Source organism: Gymnoscopelus microlampas (genome assembly GCF_963454915.1).
Source record: "Gymnoscopelus microlampas genome assembly, chromosome: 21".
Lineage (NCBI taxonomy): Eukaryota > Metazoa > Chordata > Actinopteri > Myctophiformes > Myctophidae > Gymnoscopelus > Gymnoscopelus microlampas.
Window position 1 is genome coordinate 19,442,042 of NC_139958.1, and position 19,311 is coordinate 19,461,352.

At 40.8% G+C, this 19,311-nt stretch overlaps 1 protein-coding gene across 1 annotated transcript in view; it reads left to right on the forward strand.

Moving 5' to 3' along the window:
- Positions 1-19,311, forward strand: part of astn2 (astrotactin 2) — a gene marked incomplete at both ends in the record, with an annotated part of 637,213 nt that overhangs the window by 533,367 nt on the left and 84,535 nt on the right. Inside the window, 2 exons of the mRNA XM_084047140.1 lie at positions 2,438-2,571; positions 4,547-4,695. Of these exons, the coding sequence (XP_083903266.1) occupies positions 2,438-2,571; positions 4,547-4,695 (283 nt within the window). The remainder of the gene's footprint in view (positions 1-2,437; positions 2,572-4,546; positions 4,696-19,311) is intronic.

Genomic DNA, 19,311 nt, shown 5'->3' on the forward strand with positions numbered 1-19,311 from the left:
GATGACGTTGGTAGCCGCCAATGCCTCCGGCTGGGCGGTATTTCTTCTTAATTAGATTGAACTGCTAGTATACTACGTATATTATACCCTTCCTTTGGCTGAAAAACTTTTAGTCTTAGGAGACACAGGGCCATTCTCCTCTCCATTCATCTCTGCCTTTATCTCTTTACGTTTGTGTTTTCATTCTTCTCTCTCTGTCTGTGTGTGTGTGTGTGTGTGTGTGTGTGTGTGTGTGTCTCTCTCTGACACACACACACACACACACACACACACACACACACACACACACACACACACACACACACACACACACACACACACACACACACACACACACACACACACACACACACACACACACACACACACCCCGTGTCACACACAGAGTGTAGTGACCTTTCCAAATCCACCATTCCCAATTATATGAAGGCAGAGACATCTCAGTGACATCAGTGATCTCACACAGGGGTTTTCAACCCCCAGTTTGATATGCATCAGGCCACGGACCCCCATTCCATCCTTTTTTTGTTTTTTATCTCTGGGACCCCAATACTGTTGTCACCACTGTTTCCCAAACAGTGGGTCAGGACCCAATTGTGGGTCGCGGATCTTATTTGTGTGGGTCCCCCCCTTTTTTGTTATTTTTTTTATTTCAAAATATTTTCAAAAAATAAAATACATAATTTTTTTTCATACACTAAAAATAAATTCAAACATTTTTTCTAAATAATTTCCATTTGGTTCCATTTGTACACTCAAGAGTTACAGACCCATAAGGTTCCATTTGGACCTCCTGGTGGTCCCCGGACCAGACGTTGAGAAACGGTGATTGTACACACTGACATCATAGACACACCCCCTCACCCCTCTGACATCATAGACACACCCCCTCATCACCCCTCTGCCTCTTCCAGCAGAGGTGAGAAAGCTGTGAGAATCTCCCCTCCACCACTGTGTGTGTGTGTGTGTGTGTGTGTGTGTGTGTGTGTGTGTGTGTGTGTGTGTGTGTGTGTGTGTGTGTGTGTGTGTGTGTGTGTGTGTGTGTGTGTGTGTGTGTGTGTGTGTGTGTTACTATACTTGCCACGGCCAGATGTCCCCACAAATTTAGTAGAATTTGACATCATTTATTAACACAAATCTTCTCTTCTGGGGACCCCCAAAATCTAATTTTGGGGGTCCTTGGCACGAAAAAGTTTGAGAACTAGGCTACTGATTTAGAAGGCATTTGTAGAATCAGCCTCAGGTCTTATAGTCAGTGGGTTAAGATCTTGATGTCCTCAGAAGCATAGTAATATAAATGTGTGTGTGCGCTTGCGTGAAGGTGCGTAAGCCCGTGCACATTGAAATGGCGAGGCGGAGAGACGTACATGCAGTGGTGGAAAAAGTACTCAAATGTTTTACTTAAGTAAAAGTATCAATACTGCATGTGTAGAAATAATCTGTTACAAGTAAAAGTTCGGTAATCAGAATTTACTTGAGTGAAAGTACAAAAGTATTAGGCATCAAAATATACTTAAAGTACCAAAAGTAAAAGTACTCATTATGCAGCATGTCCCGGCCATTTTTCAAAATGTACAAGTTCAAAATGTATATAAATCTTTTGAGTTTGGGGATAAGGTCAACATTCAAGATGTCTTCAGAGCTGTTGGGAGAATGCAACAGGAGCTTGTGGGAAAATAATTTATTCCTGCAAATAGCCGCCATCAGATTGAGAATTGCCTAGCCTTAGTAATCCCATGAAGACTGATAATGGTGCATCTTCAAAAACAGAACCATTCAAAGCATATTTGAAAACAAAAAGTTAATCTAAGGAGCAACTGTGTACTTGAATCTGCAGTCAGAATCTTTATCAGACAATAAAATAAAACGATGCCGTTTAAAGAGACTCCCCCCCCACCCCGAAAGAACTACCTTGATCCTTAGAATACAGTACCCCATCAGTAACAGAAGAAGGACATTGTCTATTAAGAATAGCACAAAACCAAACACTTTCATGAGGAGGAGAAGCTATCAAAGGTTTATTTCTGAAGTATTATGCGACTCATTCCTCCGTTCAAGCAATGAAGTCCAGTGGTCTGTTGAATCCACCTTTTCTATTCATATACTGCCTGTATTTTCTCTTCTGGTAGATCGGCTATATCAAATGGCCGAAATATGTACTGTATATGGATGAAGTGATTAATGTATGTTTTTGTGATATTAACACAACATTTGCCTCTGATATATAGTGGAGTAGAAGTAAAAGCACTGGAGTGTACTTAAGAACAGTACTTGAGTAAATGTACTTTGTTTCTTTACACCACTGCCTAACATGAGTCAACGTTGACACCGGAGGTAGAGAGGGGCGAGGGAGTGAGGAGGAGGAGGTGGGGAGAGAGAGGGAGGAGCACGTATACCAGGAGATAATTGCATTTTTCTCACCTGTTACTTTTCACAGGCCTTCAAGAGCGCCACGATGAGCTCATACTGGTGTGCCGGAAAGGGCGATGTCATCGACAACTGGTGTCGGTGTGACCTGAGTGCCTTGAGCAAAGACGGCCTGCCCAACTGCAGTCCCCTGAGGCAGCCCATGTGAGTATACCAGCAGTGGTGGGGAAAAAAAGTATCAATACCACAATGTAGAAATATACTCTGTTACAAGGGAAAAAAGTCCGGAATTCAAAATTTACTTGAGTGAAAGTACAAAAATATTGGTATGAAAATGTACTTAAAAAGCACCAAAAGTAGAAAGTACTCATTATGCAGAATGTCCTGTTTCACACGTTTTCAAATGTATACAGATCTTTTGAAAATAGCCGATCTACAAGCTCACAATGTGTCGCATCGCAACATATTTACAGGACTGAAGTGGGTAATGGATGTTTTTTAATTATAATCAAAATCTACAAAGTAACTAGTAACCAACGTTTTTCAAAGAATTGTAGTGGAGTAAAAGTACAAATGTTGCCTCTGAGATGTAGTGGAGTAGAAACAAAAGTACTGAAAATTGGAAATACTCCAGTAAAGTACAAATGCCTCAAAACTGTACTTAAGTACACTACTTGAGTAAATGTACTTAGTTACTTTACACCCCTGAGTACGAGCATGACTCTTGACCTTTTCAGGGCTGAGTGTGATTGAGCTGACTGCACACAACCATCGATTATCTGCTTAGCGATTATTCTATTGATTATAGAGACTAATATTGTACTTCCACTACATTTCTAGGAAGGGAAGGACCTTTGGGATACAAACATACATTATATAGCTCTGTGGTGAGTTGTGAGCGTTGTAGATGGGATATTTTTTAATACCCCAAAATATTCAATAGAGCCTTAATGTTTAACAACTTAAACCCCAGCATCGGTATTGTGGGGAAAGTTTAGCTGAAAATAGCTGTGAGCTTGTAGATCGGCTATTTTCAGCTAAAGCTTTCCCCACAATAACAGAAAACAGAAAATACACTAGTATTGACCCCTGAGGGACTCCAGATATTCCCTCATTTTGCTGGGGACCCCCTCAACCATGTATGGGCATAAAAGGGACACATTGAACGGGACTCAAATATTTCATTTAGTTGCTGTCGGGATGGAAACCCCATAACGTCCAAAAAACGTTCCTTTTTTATTATTCTTTTTTAAAACGTTTTAAAATAGTGAAAATAGCCGATCTGCAAGCTTGTAGATCGGCTATTTTCGCTGCTTTTGTGCGACACTCTTGTATGATGAAGTAGGAAATGCATTCATTTACGAGGTACGAGGTTTCTGCCTGACAGCGACGATTTGCACGTAGCACACCGCGACCATACCCTAAATCCAAGGATATATAGCTGTTAGAGATGTGTGCCGCTGCTAGCTCAGTCCCCAAGGTTCTAATTGCTGTCAGTCAGCCTTAACACCCTCCAGAAAGAACATGAGGTTCTGCTCTCTCTCACCTAAGGTGACTTAATAATAGTCTGGGGACTGTTGTTTTGTGTGAGTCATACCCTTCAGCCACCGTTTCCCCCCGATAACTTTCATTGAGAAACAGAATAAAGACCTTCAAACGCACAAAATGGGGAGATATACAGTTTTGACTAGAAAGACGTGTCAAAAAGAATGAATGACTGTAGAAGTGGCCTGTACCGACAATAAGCCTCTCGGACCTATACCTATACTTACTTACTTTACTTTATTTGGGTATTTACATTCATTTTATACTTGCACTCCACCTCAATTCACAGGCAAATTTCAGAGGCAAATATTTTGTATTTACCCTTTTTGCTCAGTATCGGTGTTGCCCGATTTTGCGAGAGAAATAAGCAACCAGGTCTATGAGAACAACAAGCCCAAAAGAAGCGAGCATAGGCCACATGAGCACTTATTATGCATTGAATATTTGAAAATAGCAGATCTACCAGCTCACAACGCGTCGCATCGCGACGTGTTGTGAGCTTGTAGATCTGCTATTTTCAAAAAAATCTTCTTAAAATGTTTCAAAGATTATTCGAAATGTTTCAGGCAAATGTTGTTCTTTTTATTGAGCCCTTTCACTCAGTATGTGTGCGTTGTGTCCTCTCTCCTGTTAGCTTGCGCCTTGCGCCTCACCTGGAGCCGTCCAGCACCATGGTGGCCCTGGAGTGGATGGACGTGGAGCCTCTGATCGGATGCAAGGTCTCCGACTACATCCTCCAGCACAAGCGGGTGGAGGACCCCTCCGAGGCAGAGATCTACACAGGTACACAAGACACAAGTTATTTTGGTGAATAGAGAGAGTACCGGTATGCACATGTGTCACTTTTCCACCGGGACACACCCCCGTTGGAGTTTGGAAGCGCTCGTTGGAAATTCACTCAGCGGTCCTGCCTGTTTCTAAATGGCACATAATGCAGGAGGCAGCAGGACGTTGTGTTATTGAAAACGAGCGCTTCCAAACTCTGAATCAACTGCACAGAATTTATTGACAGAAAGTACATTACATTATCCAGCTTTTATCCAAAGCGACTTACAATAAGTGCATTCAACATAGGTAGGGAACGAAACTACTAATCACCAGAAGTCTAAAGTGCATTCTCTTCTAAAACAAGCAACTAAGAGTATACCTAGCGCTAAGGTAAAAGTGCAATATATCAGCTACCTACTTTCTTAAACGGATGAGACAAATAGGAAAATCAAATGAGCAAGAGCTAAAACCAAATGTGTGTATCGAATAAACAAGAACCAATGAGACAAGAGCTTGTACAACTAATTGACAACAAGTAGGCAAGGCTAAGAGGAAGGGTCAGGGTAGTGTTTCCTGAAGAGGTGGGTTTTCAGCCTGCGGCGAAAGATGGGTAGTAACTCTGCTGTCCTGACATCAGTGGGGAGTTCATTCCACCACTGTGGGGCCAGAACAGAAAAAAGCTGTGACCGTGTAGATCGGCCAGAGGGACCACTGAGCAACGAGGCAACCAGTCGTCCCGAGGCGGCAGACCGAAGTAGTCGGGCAGGGTGTATAAGCCTTGACCATAGCCTGGAGGTAAGAAGGAGCTGTTCTTTCACTGCCCTATAGGCTAGCACCAGGGTCTTAAACTGGATGCAAGCCGCTATGGGGAGCCAGTGTAGAGAACGGAAAGTAGCTCATAACATGTCTACGGTGGATTTTTATGAAACAAAAACTTTGCAGATAGAGGATAATTCAAGCTTTCCGTACAGCTGCAATGTTGGTGAGTTTAACGTTGTTTAACACATTGACTGCCAGAGTTTTTTCAGAACAGTCTGTAGCCTCTGCCAGGGTTTTGCCATGATTTTGGTACCTGTTCGCGTAGCCACAGATTTTTTTCCTCCAGTATGATTGCTCCCCAGATGGTTTCTAATCACAGATGAGATTCAGGTGTGGTTTCACAAATGTCAACGAGGTCATTTTGACCTCGTTGACATGTGTTGTTTGATGTTTCAATATAGCTCAAAACCAGTAGTTTTAAACCAAAAAACAAAGTGAATTGTTTGTCTGTCTGAATTTTAACATTGAAGTGAATGGAGCAGCAAATCTTCGAACATTTTTAGCTCCTAATCTGTTCGTAATTCGACAAGGGTTAAAATTATAAAAAAATTCAAAAAAAAAAAAAAAATTTTTTTTAAAAAATAATTTTTTTCTTCCTTTTTTTCAAAGACGTATATATACGTCTTTGGCGGACAACAGCTGATTATTAAAAGACGTATATATACGTCTTTGGCAGCTAAGTAGTTAATATAATCAGATTGGACTTTTCTGTTTGGATGTGTGGGCTCTCAAGGCCAAAAAAGTAGTTTTTGCCACTCAGTATCGTTCCCGCATAACTTCCGGCTACAATTCTGAGTTATGTTTTACTTTACTGCATTACTTCTCCACTACATCTCAGAGGCAAATATTGCACTTTTTACTTCACCACAATTATTTGAGAACTTAGTTACTATAGTTACTTTGAACCCTTACCCTTACAAAGGATGTGTTGTTTATTTAAATCATAAGCCTGAGGAAGGATTATGGAAAAACTAAACAAAACCCCCAAACCTGCTTCTCGATTATGCGATTAACCTACATGAGCAAGATGAAGTCGGTTATTGGTTCTATAAAATGTCAGTTTGGATATATTCTCAGTTAACCCATTAAGACGGGGAACGCATCTGTGTCTTTTTAAGATTTCTTAGGCTATTCAAAGATAGCAGATATACTGCGCTATGAGCTTGTAGATCTGCTATTTTTGAAAAATCGTGGAAAATGTGTGCAAATCTTTGAATATATATATTTTTAAAACAAACGTTTGTCAAATATTTTGTTCCAGGGACCCCCAGAAGCAAAGATTTGAGTTACAAATTTTCGTTTAAAAAAATATAATACTCAAAGATTTGCACAAATTGTCACGATTTTTCAAAGAAATAGCAGATCTACGAGTGCCGTGCTACGAGCTTGCAGATCTGCCATTTGCAAATGCGTTTCCCGGACTGAATGGGTTAATTGCCTCAGCCCTAATGACGAGTCATATGGAGAGAGAAGACGAGGAGGAGGAAGACGTCAAAAGGAAGACGAGTCGAGCAGGAGGAGAGGACAGAGGACAGAGCAGGGCAATTTGACAGGCGCCGTAAATGGTGATGACCCCCAAGTCTAGCTATGGTGGTGGTGGTGTTGGGGTGGGTGGGGGGGGGGGGGGGGGGGGGTTGAGTCAGAGGCTGGGGTGATATGAATTTAACCCATTAAGACCTTTAAGGCCGATTCTACACATTTCTTCTAAATCCTAACCGTTCTGGATAAACCTATGTTGCTATTATTATCAGTGGTGCTCAAACTTTTTCACGCCCCCTTTGCTTTTTTTTCCTCCAAAAAATATCTCTATTCAAAGATTTGCACTTAATGTTCAAGATTTCTCAAAAATAGCAGATCTACGAGCTTGTAGATTTGCTATTTTTGAATAGCCAAAGTATTAAAAATAATGGTTATTATAGCGGAAATCTAAAATGACACCGATGCGTGTCCTTGGATTGAATGGGTTAAGTGGGTAAATTGTCATGATTTTTTCCAAAAATATCAGATCTACGAGCTTGTAGATCTGCAATTTTTTGAATAGCTATAGTATAAAATAATGCTTTTTTTTTTCTCCAATCCAAAATGACACGTACTGTAATATGCTCTCCCGGTTTTCGTGGGTTAATAACGCTGGAGAAATGAGGTGATCTGGAAGTAGCCGGCTTTAGTCATTGGGCAGTGTGGACAGGCCATCCATCACCCCTGGGAGGGGTACTGATGAAAGATGGCCCACCAATAAGCAGGGAGAGAGGCCACACAGTCAGCCACAAGACACTGGTTGGAAGAAGTACTCCCCCATTTGTTTCTTAAGTAAAAGTATTAGAATCCCACAGTGTAGAAATACTCTGTTACGGTTAAGGGAAATTCCTGTATTCAACATTTTACCTGAGCAAAAGAGGACAAAAGTATTGCTTTACATTTTTTGGGGGGGGGGATTTGTCCAACTTTTTTTGAAAATAACCAAAGCATAAACTAGGGCTCAAGGGGTTAATTTGTATTCATTATCTAAATCTGTGAAGTAATTAGTAAAAATAAGTGTAGTGGAGTGAAAAAATCTAAATTTACTTGAGTAAAAGTACAAAAGTATTGGCATAAAAATGTACTTAGAGTACCAAAACATTTCAGTTATCATTGTGCAGAATGTCCCATTTCACAAGTTCAAAATGTCTAACAATCTTTTGAAAATAGCCGATCTACAAGCTCACAATGCGTCGCATCGCGACGCATTGTGAGCTTGTAGATCTGCTATTTTCAAATGTCTCAAATATATATAGGGCTGAAGTGGTTAATGTAGGCTATGTTTTGTTATAATAATCTGCAAAATCTGCAAAGTACTGTAACTAGTAACTAAAGCGGTCAAATAATTGTAGTGGAGTAAAAGTACAATATCTGCCCCTGAGATGTAGTGGAGTAGAAGGTGGAATGGAAAATAAAAATACCTTTAAAATAAAAGTAAAAAATTATTAACAAATACTAATACACCATAGCACTTGAGTAAATGTACTCGGTTACTTTCCACCACTGGCCACGCACAGACGAGGCTCCTGGCAGAGGTGTGGTGCAAACGGGGGCAGATGGCGAGGGTGACTCACCCCGCTGTGTGTGTGTGTGTGCCAGTCACCGCCATAAATCTCATTCCGCTGGAAACGCCGTCATTCACATTCGGGGAGACAGTCACTGTCTTCTTTTTTGTCCTTTATCTCGTCTCTGGATTTAATTCTCTCCGTCGTGTCTTTATGCGTCTTTCATGTTCTCTGAACTTTTCACTGAAGTGTCTGAGAGAAGAATGGAATGACGTACTGTAGGTTATTAGTGGGACTTTCCTCAGTTATTATGTGCTGCTTAGTCCATTTAGTCATTTTTAGATTTCTTTAGCTATTCAAAAATAGCTGATATACAAGCTCTTAGCGCGGCACCGAGTGCCGCGAAAATTTGTGACAATTTGTGCAAATCATTGAATATATATATACTTTTAAAGCAAACATTTGTAACTCAAATCTTTGCTTCTCGGGGTCCCTGCAACAAAATATTTTGAGATGGGGGTCCGCAGCCAAATACATATCATTTTGGGGGTCCTTGACATGAAAAGGTTTGAGCACCACTGATATAGAAACATACGTTTTTTCAGAATTCTGTTGGGATTTAGAAGACATTTGTAGAATCGGATTCAGGTCTTAATGGGTTAATTCTCTCGGTCGTGTCTTTATGCGTCTTTCATGTTCTCTGAACTTTTCACTGAAGTGTCTGAGAGAAGAATGGAATGACGTACTGTAGGTTATTAGTGGGACTTTCCTCAGTTATTATGTGCTTCTTAGTCCATTTAGGAGGAAAGGACCTGTCATTTTTAGATTTCTTTAGCTATTCAAAAATACAGAGTGCCGCGCTATGAGCTTGTATATCTGCTATTTTTGAAAATTTGTGACAATTTGTGCAAATCGTTGAGTATATATTTTTGAAAGCAAACATTTGTAACTCAAATCTTTGCTTCTCTGGGTCCCTGGAACAAAATATTTTGATATGGGGGTCCGCGGCCAAATACATATCATTTTGGGGGTCCTTGACATGAAAAAGTTTGAGCACCACTGATATAGAAACATAAGTTTTTTCAGAATTCTGTTGGGATTTAGAAGACATTTTGTAGAATCGGCTTCAGGTCTTAATGGGTTAATTCTCTCGGTCATGTCCTCATGCGTCTTTCATGTTCTCTGAACTTTTCACTGAAGTGTCTGAGAAAAGAATGGAATGACGTACTGTAGGTTATTAGTGGGACTTTCCTTAGTTATTATGTGCTTCTTAATCCATTTAGGAGGAAAGGACCTGTCATTTTTAGATTTCTTTAGCTATTCAAAAGATCTACAAGCTCATAGCGCGGCACCGAGTGCCGCGCTATGAGCTTGTAGATCTGCTTTTTTTTTTAATTTGTGACAATTCGTGCAAATCATTGAATATATATTTTTAAAGCAAACATTTGTAACTCAAATCTTTGCTTCTGGGGGTCCCTGGAACAAAATATTTTGATATGGGGGTTGGTGGCCAAATATACATACATTTTCTACATTTTAGGGGTCCCTGACATGAAAAGGTTTGAGAATCACCGATATAGAAACATACGTTTTTCAGAAAAGAGGGGGTTCCAGGGGGTCCCCAGCAAAATGTGTTAATATACTGTAGCATCACAATAATTCTAACCTTTTATACTTTGGCTATTCAAAAATAGCAGATATACGAGCTCATAGCTCGGTGCGCTATGAACTTTTAGATCTGCTATTTTTGAAAGATCGCGAAGATTTGTACAAACCTTTTAATATCTATATATTTTCTTTTAAGCAAACATTTATAACTCAAATCTTTGCTTGTGGAGGTCCCCTGGCACAAAACATTTTCAGACGGGGGTCCGCGGCCAAACAAATATCAATTTGGAGGTCCTTGGCACAAAAACGTTTGAGAACCACTGGCGTAGTGACTCTACAAAATCGAGATCGGATCGGACCCAAAAAATGTGGCATATTGGTGGGGGTCGTGGAGGTTGTAATGCATACAGGTCTGTGGTGGTGGATCCATGTATACAGTACGGGTACGACCATGACAGTGAGGCACTGAGCAGGGCTAGAGCTCCTTTCTAGGTTTTCTCCCAGGCCTGGAAACCATCCTTTTAAGGATCATCTATCATAAACTGTAAAACCATGAAGCCTGAGTGGCTCTCATTTGAACTGGAGAGAAAGACGGTGGAATCCAAACCTCCCATTGTTCTGCAAAAATGTGCGGCATCAGACTATGCTGATACAAACTTGGAAGTGATTGGAAGCGTGGATTTTGTATGGAGACTGGGGAGTTCTTTTAACACGTTCAGTCCGGAAAAGCATCTGTGTCATTTTTAGATGTCTTTGGGCTATTCAAAAATAGCCTTCATAGCGCGGCACAGACTGCAGCTTGTAGATCTGCTGTTTTTTTTATTGTTTTATTCTTTTTTTTATTTTGGGAAAGATCGTGAAAATTTGTGCAAATCTTTGAATATATATATTTTTTAAAGTGAACATTTGTAACTCAAATCTTTGCTTCTGGGGGGTCCCTGGAACAACATATTTTACAAATGTTCGCTTTAAAAAATATATATTATGTAATAATGCGTAGATCTGCTATTTTTGAATAGACAAAGAAATCTAAAATGACAGAGATGCGTACCCGGATTGAATGGGTTAACCACGTTCACCCTGGCGTCACTATGCTGGGCATGTCAATTATGGGGGGGCGAAGATTTTCTAAATTGTATTTAAATTTTGAACAACAACAAAAAAACAAGCTCACGATGCGTCCCGATGCAACATTATTGTACTGTATCTACAGGGCGTAAACGGTTAATCAGTCAAATCAATGTAGTTGATTATGAGAAAAAAATTAAAAACCTTGCTTCTTGATTATTCGATTAACCTATATCACTTGGTCACCTGGTGGTTCAACCCATTAAGACCTGAGGCTCGATTCTACAAATTCCTTCTAAATCAGTAGTTCTCAAACTTTTTCTTGCCATCGGACCCCCCAAAATGATATGTATTTGGACCCCCCAAAATGATATGTATTTGGACCCCCCAAAATGATATGTATTTGGACCCCCCAAAATGATATGTACTTGGCAGCCAAATGGGTTTGACATTGGATAGCTGCATTTCACATTATTTCAAGTTTGGAGAGCTTTGAGTTTTTTCCGGAACATGTCACACAATGTGTTAGACAGCTGTTAGCCATAAATAGTTATGTATACCTTTTTTTAAGATAGATTAAGGTATGGTGGTGGACAAAGTACTCAACCCCTGTACTTGAGTCAAAGTATAGACACTCCTGGTCAAATACAACTACTACAAGTAAAAGTTGCTCTGTCAAATATGTAATTAAGTTAAAGTAATGGAGTACTTGCTTTAAAAAATATATATTCTTCAGTGTTCAGAAGTCATTTTTTGTAAAATACGTATTAAGTATTCAAAAGTACAAATTACTAAGTACTTTTTCTTTTCTTTTTTTTCATATCAATGCATTGCTGCATTCAAATGTGTTAATAGTTGCATCCAAAATATAAAAAAAACAATCAGAAGTGTATAAAATAATACCAATAAATAGTGAAAATAGCAGAACTCAAGTATAAATTGGATATTAAGAGGAACTTTCTCTTGCAGTTGAGTAACATTATGACCAGGTCCAGGAGTAGATTCCAATACTTTGGCTCCAGAAGTAGTACTTGGAGTTTGTCCACTGCTTATCTTATTATCTTACCATCTTTGTTGTTTTGTCCTTCTGCCAAGCGAGTGTTGTTGATGCTCCAGGGTGATACGGGTGGTCTGTAGCACCCCCCCCCCACCCCCCCCCTCACATCTGTGCAAACCATCAGCACAGAGAAGAGCTGCCTCCTCCATCCCCCCCTTAGATCTGTGTCTACTGACCAAGCGTTGTACGTTCGTAAAAGAGTCATCATTTCTTAACCCATTCAACCCGGGAACGCAGAACTGTGACATTTTAAGATTTTTAGCTATAACCATATTTTTTTTAATACTTTGGGCTATTCAAAAATAGCAGATCTACAAGCTTGTAGCGCGGCACCGAGTGCCGCGCTACAAGCTTGTAGATCTGCTATTTTTAAAAAAAGCAACTATAGTTTTTTCAGAAAAATGAAGACATTTTGTCGAGACATTTTGACAGTTACAAATGTTTGCTTTAAAAAAAAATATATATATTCAAAGATTTGCACACATTTTCACGATAAAAATAAATAAATAGCAGATCTACAAGCTCATATTTGGCCGTGGACCCCCATCTCAAAATATTTTGTTCCTGGGACCCCCAGAAGTTGTAACAGAGTTAAAAAATATATACTCAAAGATGTGCACACATTTTCACGTTTTTTTTCTCAAAAAATAGCAGATCTACAAGCTCATAGCGCGGCACTCGGTGCCGCGCTATGAGCTTGTATATCTGCTATTTTTTTGAACAGCCAAAATAAAGACACAGATGCCGTTCCCGGGGTTGAAGGGGTTAAGGGGTAGTCCCATCTCCCTCGCAAATCTCCCCGCTCTGAGGTCAGCGGCGACCAGCAGATAGATCCACCGCCTTTGATGTGGTCAGACAGCAGTTCAGTCTTCAAGTCCATAAATCCTGCTCTTTATACAGGCCGGGATGGTCCCCATGCAGGCAAAGCCCTCAGTGCTTCCCCCCCCCCTCCCTGTCCCCACAGGTAAGGGGAAATAAGGCAAAACCCCCCCGGCCTATAGACCCCGATCAGGCGTGCGTGCTTTAAAGGAGTATTTCACCCCAAAAAATGAATTGTTTTCTATCAATTACTTTGAACTCAAGGAGATTTTTTTGTTTTTGTCGCATTCCTGAGCCAATAATTTGATGACCCGTGGAGTCTCTTGTAGGAGACTCAAAGAGTCTGCTACTGTCCTAGTATAGACCCCTGGGCGACTCTGGTCAATATAGTATACAACAGGGGGTCCGGGACCCCTAGGGGGTCATCAGAGATACTGCAGGGGGGGGCCGCCAAATCTTTGTGTGATAGGGACTTTATTATTTTATTTTCACATTAGCCGCTAGAACCCTATTAGCATCCCTATTCTGAGGAGAACTTTAGCCAAAAACAGCAGATCTACAAGCTCACAACGCTCGAGGTGCATGCATGGGTATGAGACCCAGGTAGGACATCGATCACACACAGTTCAAATGAGGTCGTATAGGTCCGGGTAGCTCGGTAGATAGAGCACTCGCCTTTCGACCACAAGGTCATTGGTCGTGCGGCAAGTCGTGCGGTAGGGACTGGGAGCTGATGGTACGTATTTGGCTCCGCCTCAGCAATCCATCTCCCAGAGGTCTATAGCGCATTGTGAAACGGAGATAGACTCCCGACAATAAGCCACTCCGACCTACTTAGTAGCAGTGTTGATTTTGACAGCAAATTTGTATTTAGTTTTAGTCATCTTTTGAATAAAATTCCATTTAGTTTTAGTCATATTTTAGTCATCCTAAATGTTTTAGTTTTGGTCTAGTTTTAGTCGACTAAATATCATAAGATTATAGTCAGTGGTGGAAAGTAACTAAGTACATTTACTTAAGTACTGTACTTAAGTACAATTTTGAGGTATTTGTACTTTACTTGAGTATTTCCAATTTCCAATACTTTCACTTCTACTCCACTACATCTCAGAGGCAAATATTGTACTTTTACTCCACTACATTTATTTGAAAACTTTAGTTACTAGTTACTTTGCAGATATAAATTATTACATTATAAAACATACATTAACCACTTTAGCCTTATTTTATACCTAGGCTATTTGAAAATAGCTGATCTACAAGCTCACAATGCGTCGCGATGCGACGCATTGTGAGCTTGTAGATCTGCTATTTTCAGATATTTTAGTACTTTTACTTTTGGTACTAAATCTACAGTGGATTTAGTCGACTATAATGTATTGTGGCGGTGCCTTGATGGCGTCGTAGTAGCTGATTTTACACTTTTTTGCATGCTGAAAATATCAGATCTACAAGCTCACAACGCGTCGCAGCGCGACACGTTGTGAGCTTGTAGATCTGATATTTTCAGAGCACAACACCCGAGCGCAACCAAAGATAAAATGACTTGTCTTTTAGTTCTACTGGATCTCTTCTCCATTAGTTCCTCCCTAACATTTTAGTCTAGTTTTTATTTGTTGACGAAATTGTCAATATATTTAGTCTTAGTTTGAGTCATCAAAGCTTAGTTTTATTCAGTTTTTATTTACTTTTCGTCAGTGAAAAAAGCTAGTCGACAAACATTTTTCATCATAGTTTTAGTCGACGAAATCAACACTGACTTGTAGTAGTGGTTCTCAAAGTGGGGCCCAGGTGGTCCGTTTGGTTCCATTTGTACACTCTCATGGGGGTCGTTGAAATTGAATTTGAAAAATGTGAGAACTACTGTGATCAGGAGTGTCCTCATAGGTGGCTGGATGGTGCATGGATCACATTCAGGTCCAACTGTACTAACAATGTTTGGTTCTGTCTGGAGACCTGCGTTGCATGTCCTTCTCTCTCTCTGCCCTCAAACTTCTGTCTCTCTATACTCTATTACTCTATACCATTGGTTCTCAAAGTGGGGTCCAGGGACCCCCAGGGGTCCTTGGGGGGAGGCCACCAGCTAGGGGGTCCCCAGCAAATGTGTTAATACAGCGTCACAATCATTTCAACCACATTAACCATATGTTATACTGTACTTGTAGATCTGCTATTTTTGAAAAATCGTGTAAAATTTGTAAAAGTCTTTGAATATTTTGTTCGACGCCAAATACATATCATTCTGGGGGTCCTTGACATGAAAAAGTTTGAGATCCACTGATCTATACTATATAAAAAAGACCTACCCATACACACACACACACCAAATATATTGATATTATAATAATAACGATAACAATACAGGCGTCAGACACTAATAGATACGCTTCTGGGTCTAAAGCCAGATATATGCATCATCATACGACGTCAGCACACGTGTGCCGATCCAAAAGCTCACACCGCTTGTAGATCGGCTGCCAGCGTTAGTTCATACTCGTAGAAGTAAGAAATGAAGCATTACCCTCCCCGTGGCACTGTGACGTGAGGGAAAAAAACAACATCGCTTGTTGTCAATAAGAGGAAATCTTTGCCTTCTGTCCTTGAAAGACTCCCATTTCCAGGTCGTAAAGCCAGGCTTCCTCCAGTGCGGATGTGAGCAGACAGGTACATGGCTCAGATCAAGCTTGTTAACTCCAAGCTCCCCCACTTGATCCTTCACTTGCCTGGAACCCCGGGCCCATCACCATAAAAGACACAATTCAATGTGAGCACTTAGCTGCATGTGACCTTAAGAAAGAGGGAAAAAAATGTTTAAAAGCTGGGAAGTGCAGATATCGTCACTGTCGGGCAGAAACCTTGTATCTATTTCATATTATTTCATCTAATATTTTTGGTAAATGAATCCGCTAAGACCTGAGGCCGATTCTAGAAAATGTCTTCTAAATCCCAACAGTATTCTGAAAAAAACGTATGTTTCTATATCAGTGGTTCTCAAACGTTTTCATGTCAAGGACCCCCAAAACGATATGAATTTGGCCTCAATATCTCAAAATATTTTGTTCCAGGGACCCCCATAAGCAAAGATTTGAGTTAAAAAAATGTTTCCTGTAAAAGAATATTATATTCAAAGATAAAAAAAAAAAATAGCAGATCTACAAGCTTGTAGATATTTTTTGAATAGCCAATGTGTAAAATAATGCTCGTGGTACAGGTGTATCGCACGAAATGAGTGAAACAATGGCGATCCACAAGCTCACAACACGTAAGGTTGTAGACCGGCTTTTTCCCCCGCTATTTTTGAAAAATAGCGGGAAAGGTGTTAAGTTGAAAGTTGTTGAGTTGTCTGTGGGTCTTATAAATATTGAACCAATGAAAAGTATTAACAAGAGCCTGTGACTAAATAATTACTAGATTGGATCCATTGGAAAACAGGCTCATTTTTTCCCCCATTTACTGAAAAGTTAACCGTTTTGGACATACAAGGTTTCCACCTGCCAGCGCTGATATACAGACGGCTCAACCAGCTTGTGTACACACTGTATGCTGGAGATAATTTAGGGCACTAATGTGCCCCTTCGTTTATCTTTGATTCCCTTTGTTCTGATCTTTGACCTCCAGTTTAACAAGCAAACCGTGGAGATAAACAGGAAGTGACTTTTTTCCTTATCTCGAGAGTTATACCGTAGAGTTAAAAATAATAGAAAGGTAACGAAAATCCCCGCCCATTCACTTGGATGGAGTTTTCTCACCCAGCGCATGCATACGCCCTTTTCACCCCTTTCCTCCGGATTGGGAAATGTGACGGGCGGGGCCTATTTGGGGCCTCTGCGCGTCGTCTCGCAGAAGCTAGACGCAAGCTCGTGAGTCAAGCCCATTGGTCGAAACCGTTTTCGCTCGTTCATGTGTCTCGCCCCAGCCGTAATAATAAGCTGCATTACCTATGATTGGCCACCATGACCAATGCGCTTCACTGCTCCCTCTCATATATAAACAAGAAGTTTATATATGTTATGTATACATTATATTTGTATAATTATTTGGGCTTTTCTGTCTTTATTTGATACTTAGTACAGTAGAGATTGACAGGAAATGGGGAAAGAGTCGGGTAGTGACACGGAACATATGTCCGGCGGGCTCGAGAATCGAACCCTGCCGGACCAGCCTATTATGGTACGCGCCTTAACCACTCGGCCACCCCCGGCGCCCCGTAACGGCTCCATATTTGGGCAAGGTTTCAGCCCAATCCGACCGCGAGCATTCTACTTCCATTTGCCTACTATATGCCCTTACTGGCAGCGGGAACGAGAAATGTTTGGCGCCGATCGGCAAAGTGGTTTGCGAGATTACCTCCGGACAAACACGCAGATAAACAGACAGACAGACTCATTTGCAGATGTCTTGCCTCTCTTCAAGGAATGCAAAAATGTCCCCCTCATCTCTGCCCCTTCATGCCTACTTGCTCCACATAATTGTTGTGATACGGAATAAAATTTCACAAGAAACCCTGTTGTTCACCTAAGGGGGTTCTGGAGTGGCTTCGCACCGCAAATATGTTTTGAATTTACTAATCAAACTGAGGCGAATGTTTAGCTTGGTGCTGACCAACGCCGGGTGGAAAAGGCACTGTGTTCTGAGAGCCCCATCTGTAAACAGGATTTTATTGTGTTTTGTTTGGTTTGGGAGAGGGCCTTGCCTACGGTGAGAGAGGAATGTGGAATGATGCAAATTATCTCTTTGCCGTTCCCCCCCTGTTTCCTCTTCCTCTTCTTCTTCTTCTTCTTCTTGGGACAAGGTGACGCGATGCGTCACCTTGTCCCAAGCTCGTAGATCTGCCATTTTCAAACATTTTAGTATACTTTTGGTACTTTAAATACATTTTTATACCAATACTTTTGTACTTTTTACTCAAGTAACTTTTGAATTCCGGACTTTTACTTGTAACAAAGTACTTCTACATTGCAGTATTGATACTTTTACTTAAGTAAAACATTTGAGTACTTTTTCCACCACTGCTCTAGGTTATACTGGAAGAGACGGCAGATACAAGACAGACAGACAGACAGGCAGACAGACAGACAGACAGACAGACAGACAGACAGACAGACAGACAGACAGACAGACAGACAGACAGACAGACAGACAGACAGACCGATGGATAGGGTTCACATTCTTGTACAGTGGTTCTCAAACTTGTTCATTTCAATAAGGACCCCATAACTCAGAGAGCGTGAAGATTAGAAGTAAAGATTAGAGGTCCATTTGGTTCCATGTGTACACTCTCACAAGAGTTACAGACCTGTAAGGGTACGTCTTGACCCCCCCCTCCCCAACAAGGAAGGTGTGTGTGTGTGTGTGTGTGTGTGTGTGTGTGTGTGTGTGTGTGTGTGTGTGTGTGTGTGTGTGTGTGTGTGTGTGTGTGTGTGTGTGTGTGTGTGTGTGTGTGTGTGTGTGTGTGTGTGTGTGTGTGCGCGTGTGCGTGTGTGATTTCACCACAAACTTAACTGCCATTATTTTCTCCTGGTGTTTGCATGCGGACATGAGTGTAGTGTAATGCGTAATGTGTTTCATTGGGGGCTTGTACAGGCCTCTAGATGGCACACCAAGGCAGACACTGGAGCCTTCGTCTGGCTCCAGACTAGAGAGAGAGAGAGAGAGAGAGAGAGGTTTGGATCACTGTAGGGCTTAGCATTCCTGTACAAGCGCTCGCCTCGGTCAAACCAACTTTATACCATGTGAGTGGTTATTGACAATCACAGACAATATACTAGAAGAAAAATCTTATTCAGGGGGATTAAAGTGGGCTGAATATGCTGAATATAAGTGAATGCATCCACAGAGAGGAAGTTGTTAAAAAATGAATGTTCACAGTATATAAGTATCTAACAGTATCTTAAGTATCTGAAAAATTAATCCCATGCAGAAGCTGCGGAAGCTGTAACCAGTGATATACTCCTGTGGGCAATGTGAGCCATACTGTCTCGACTTGAAGTCATATCCACTTTATCCTGTTGTCCTGTAATCAAATTATCCCATTAAGGCCTGAGGCCAATTCTACAAAATGTCTTCAAAATCGAACAGTTTTTGGATGTCAAGGACCCCCAAAATGATATGTATTTGGCCGCGGACCTCCATCTCAAAATATTTTGTTCAAGGGACCCCCAGAAGCAAAGATTTGAGTCACAAATGTTCACTTTAAAAATATATATATTCAAAGATTTGCACACATTTTCAAGATTT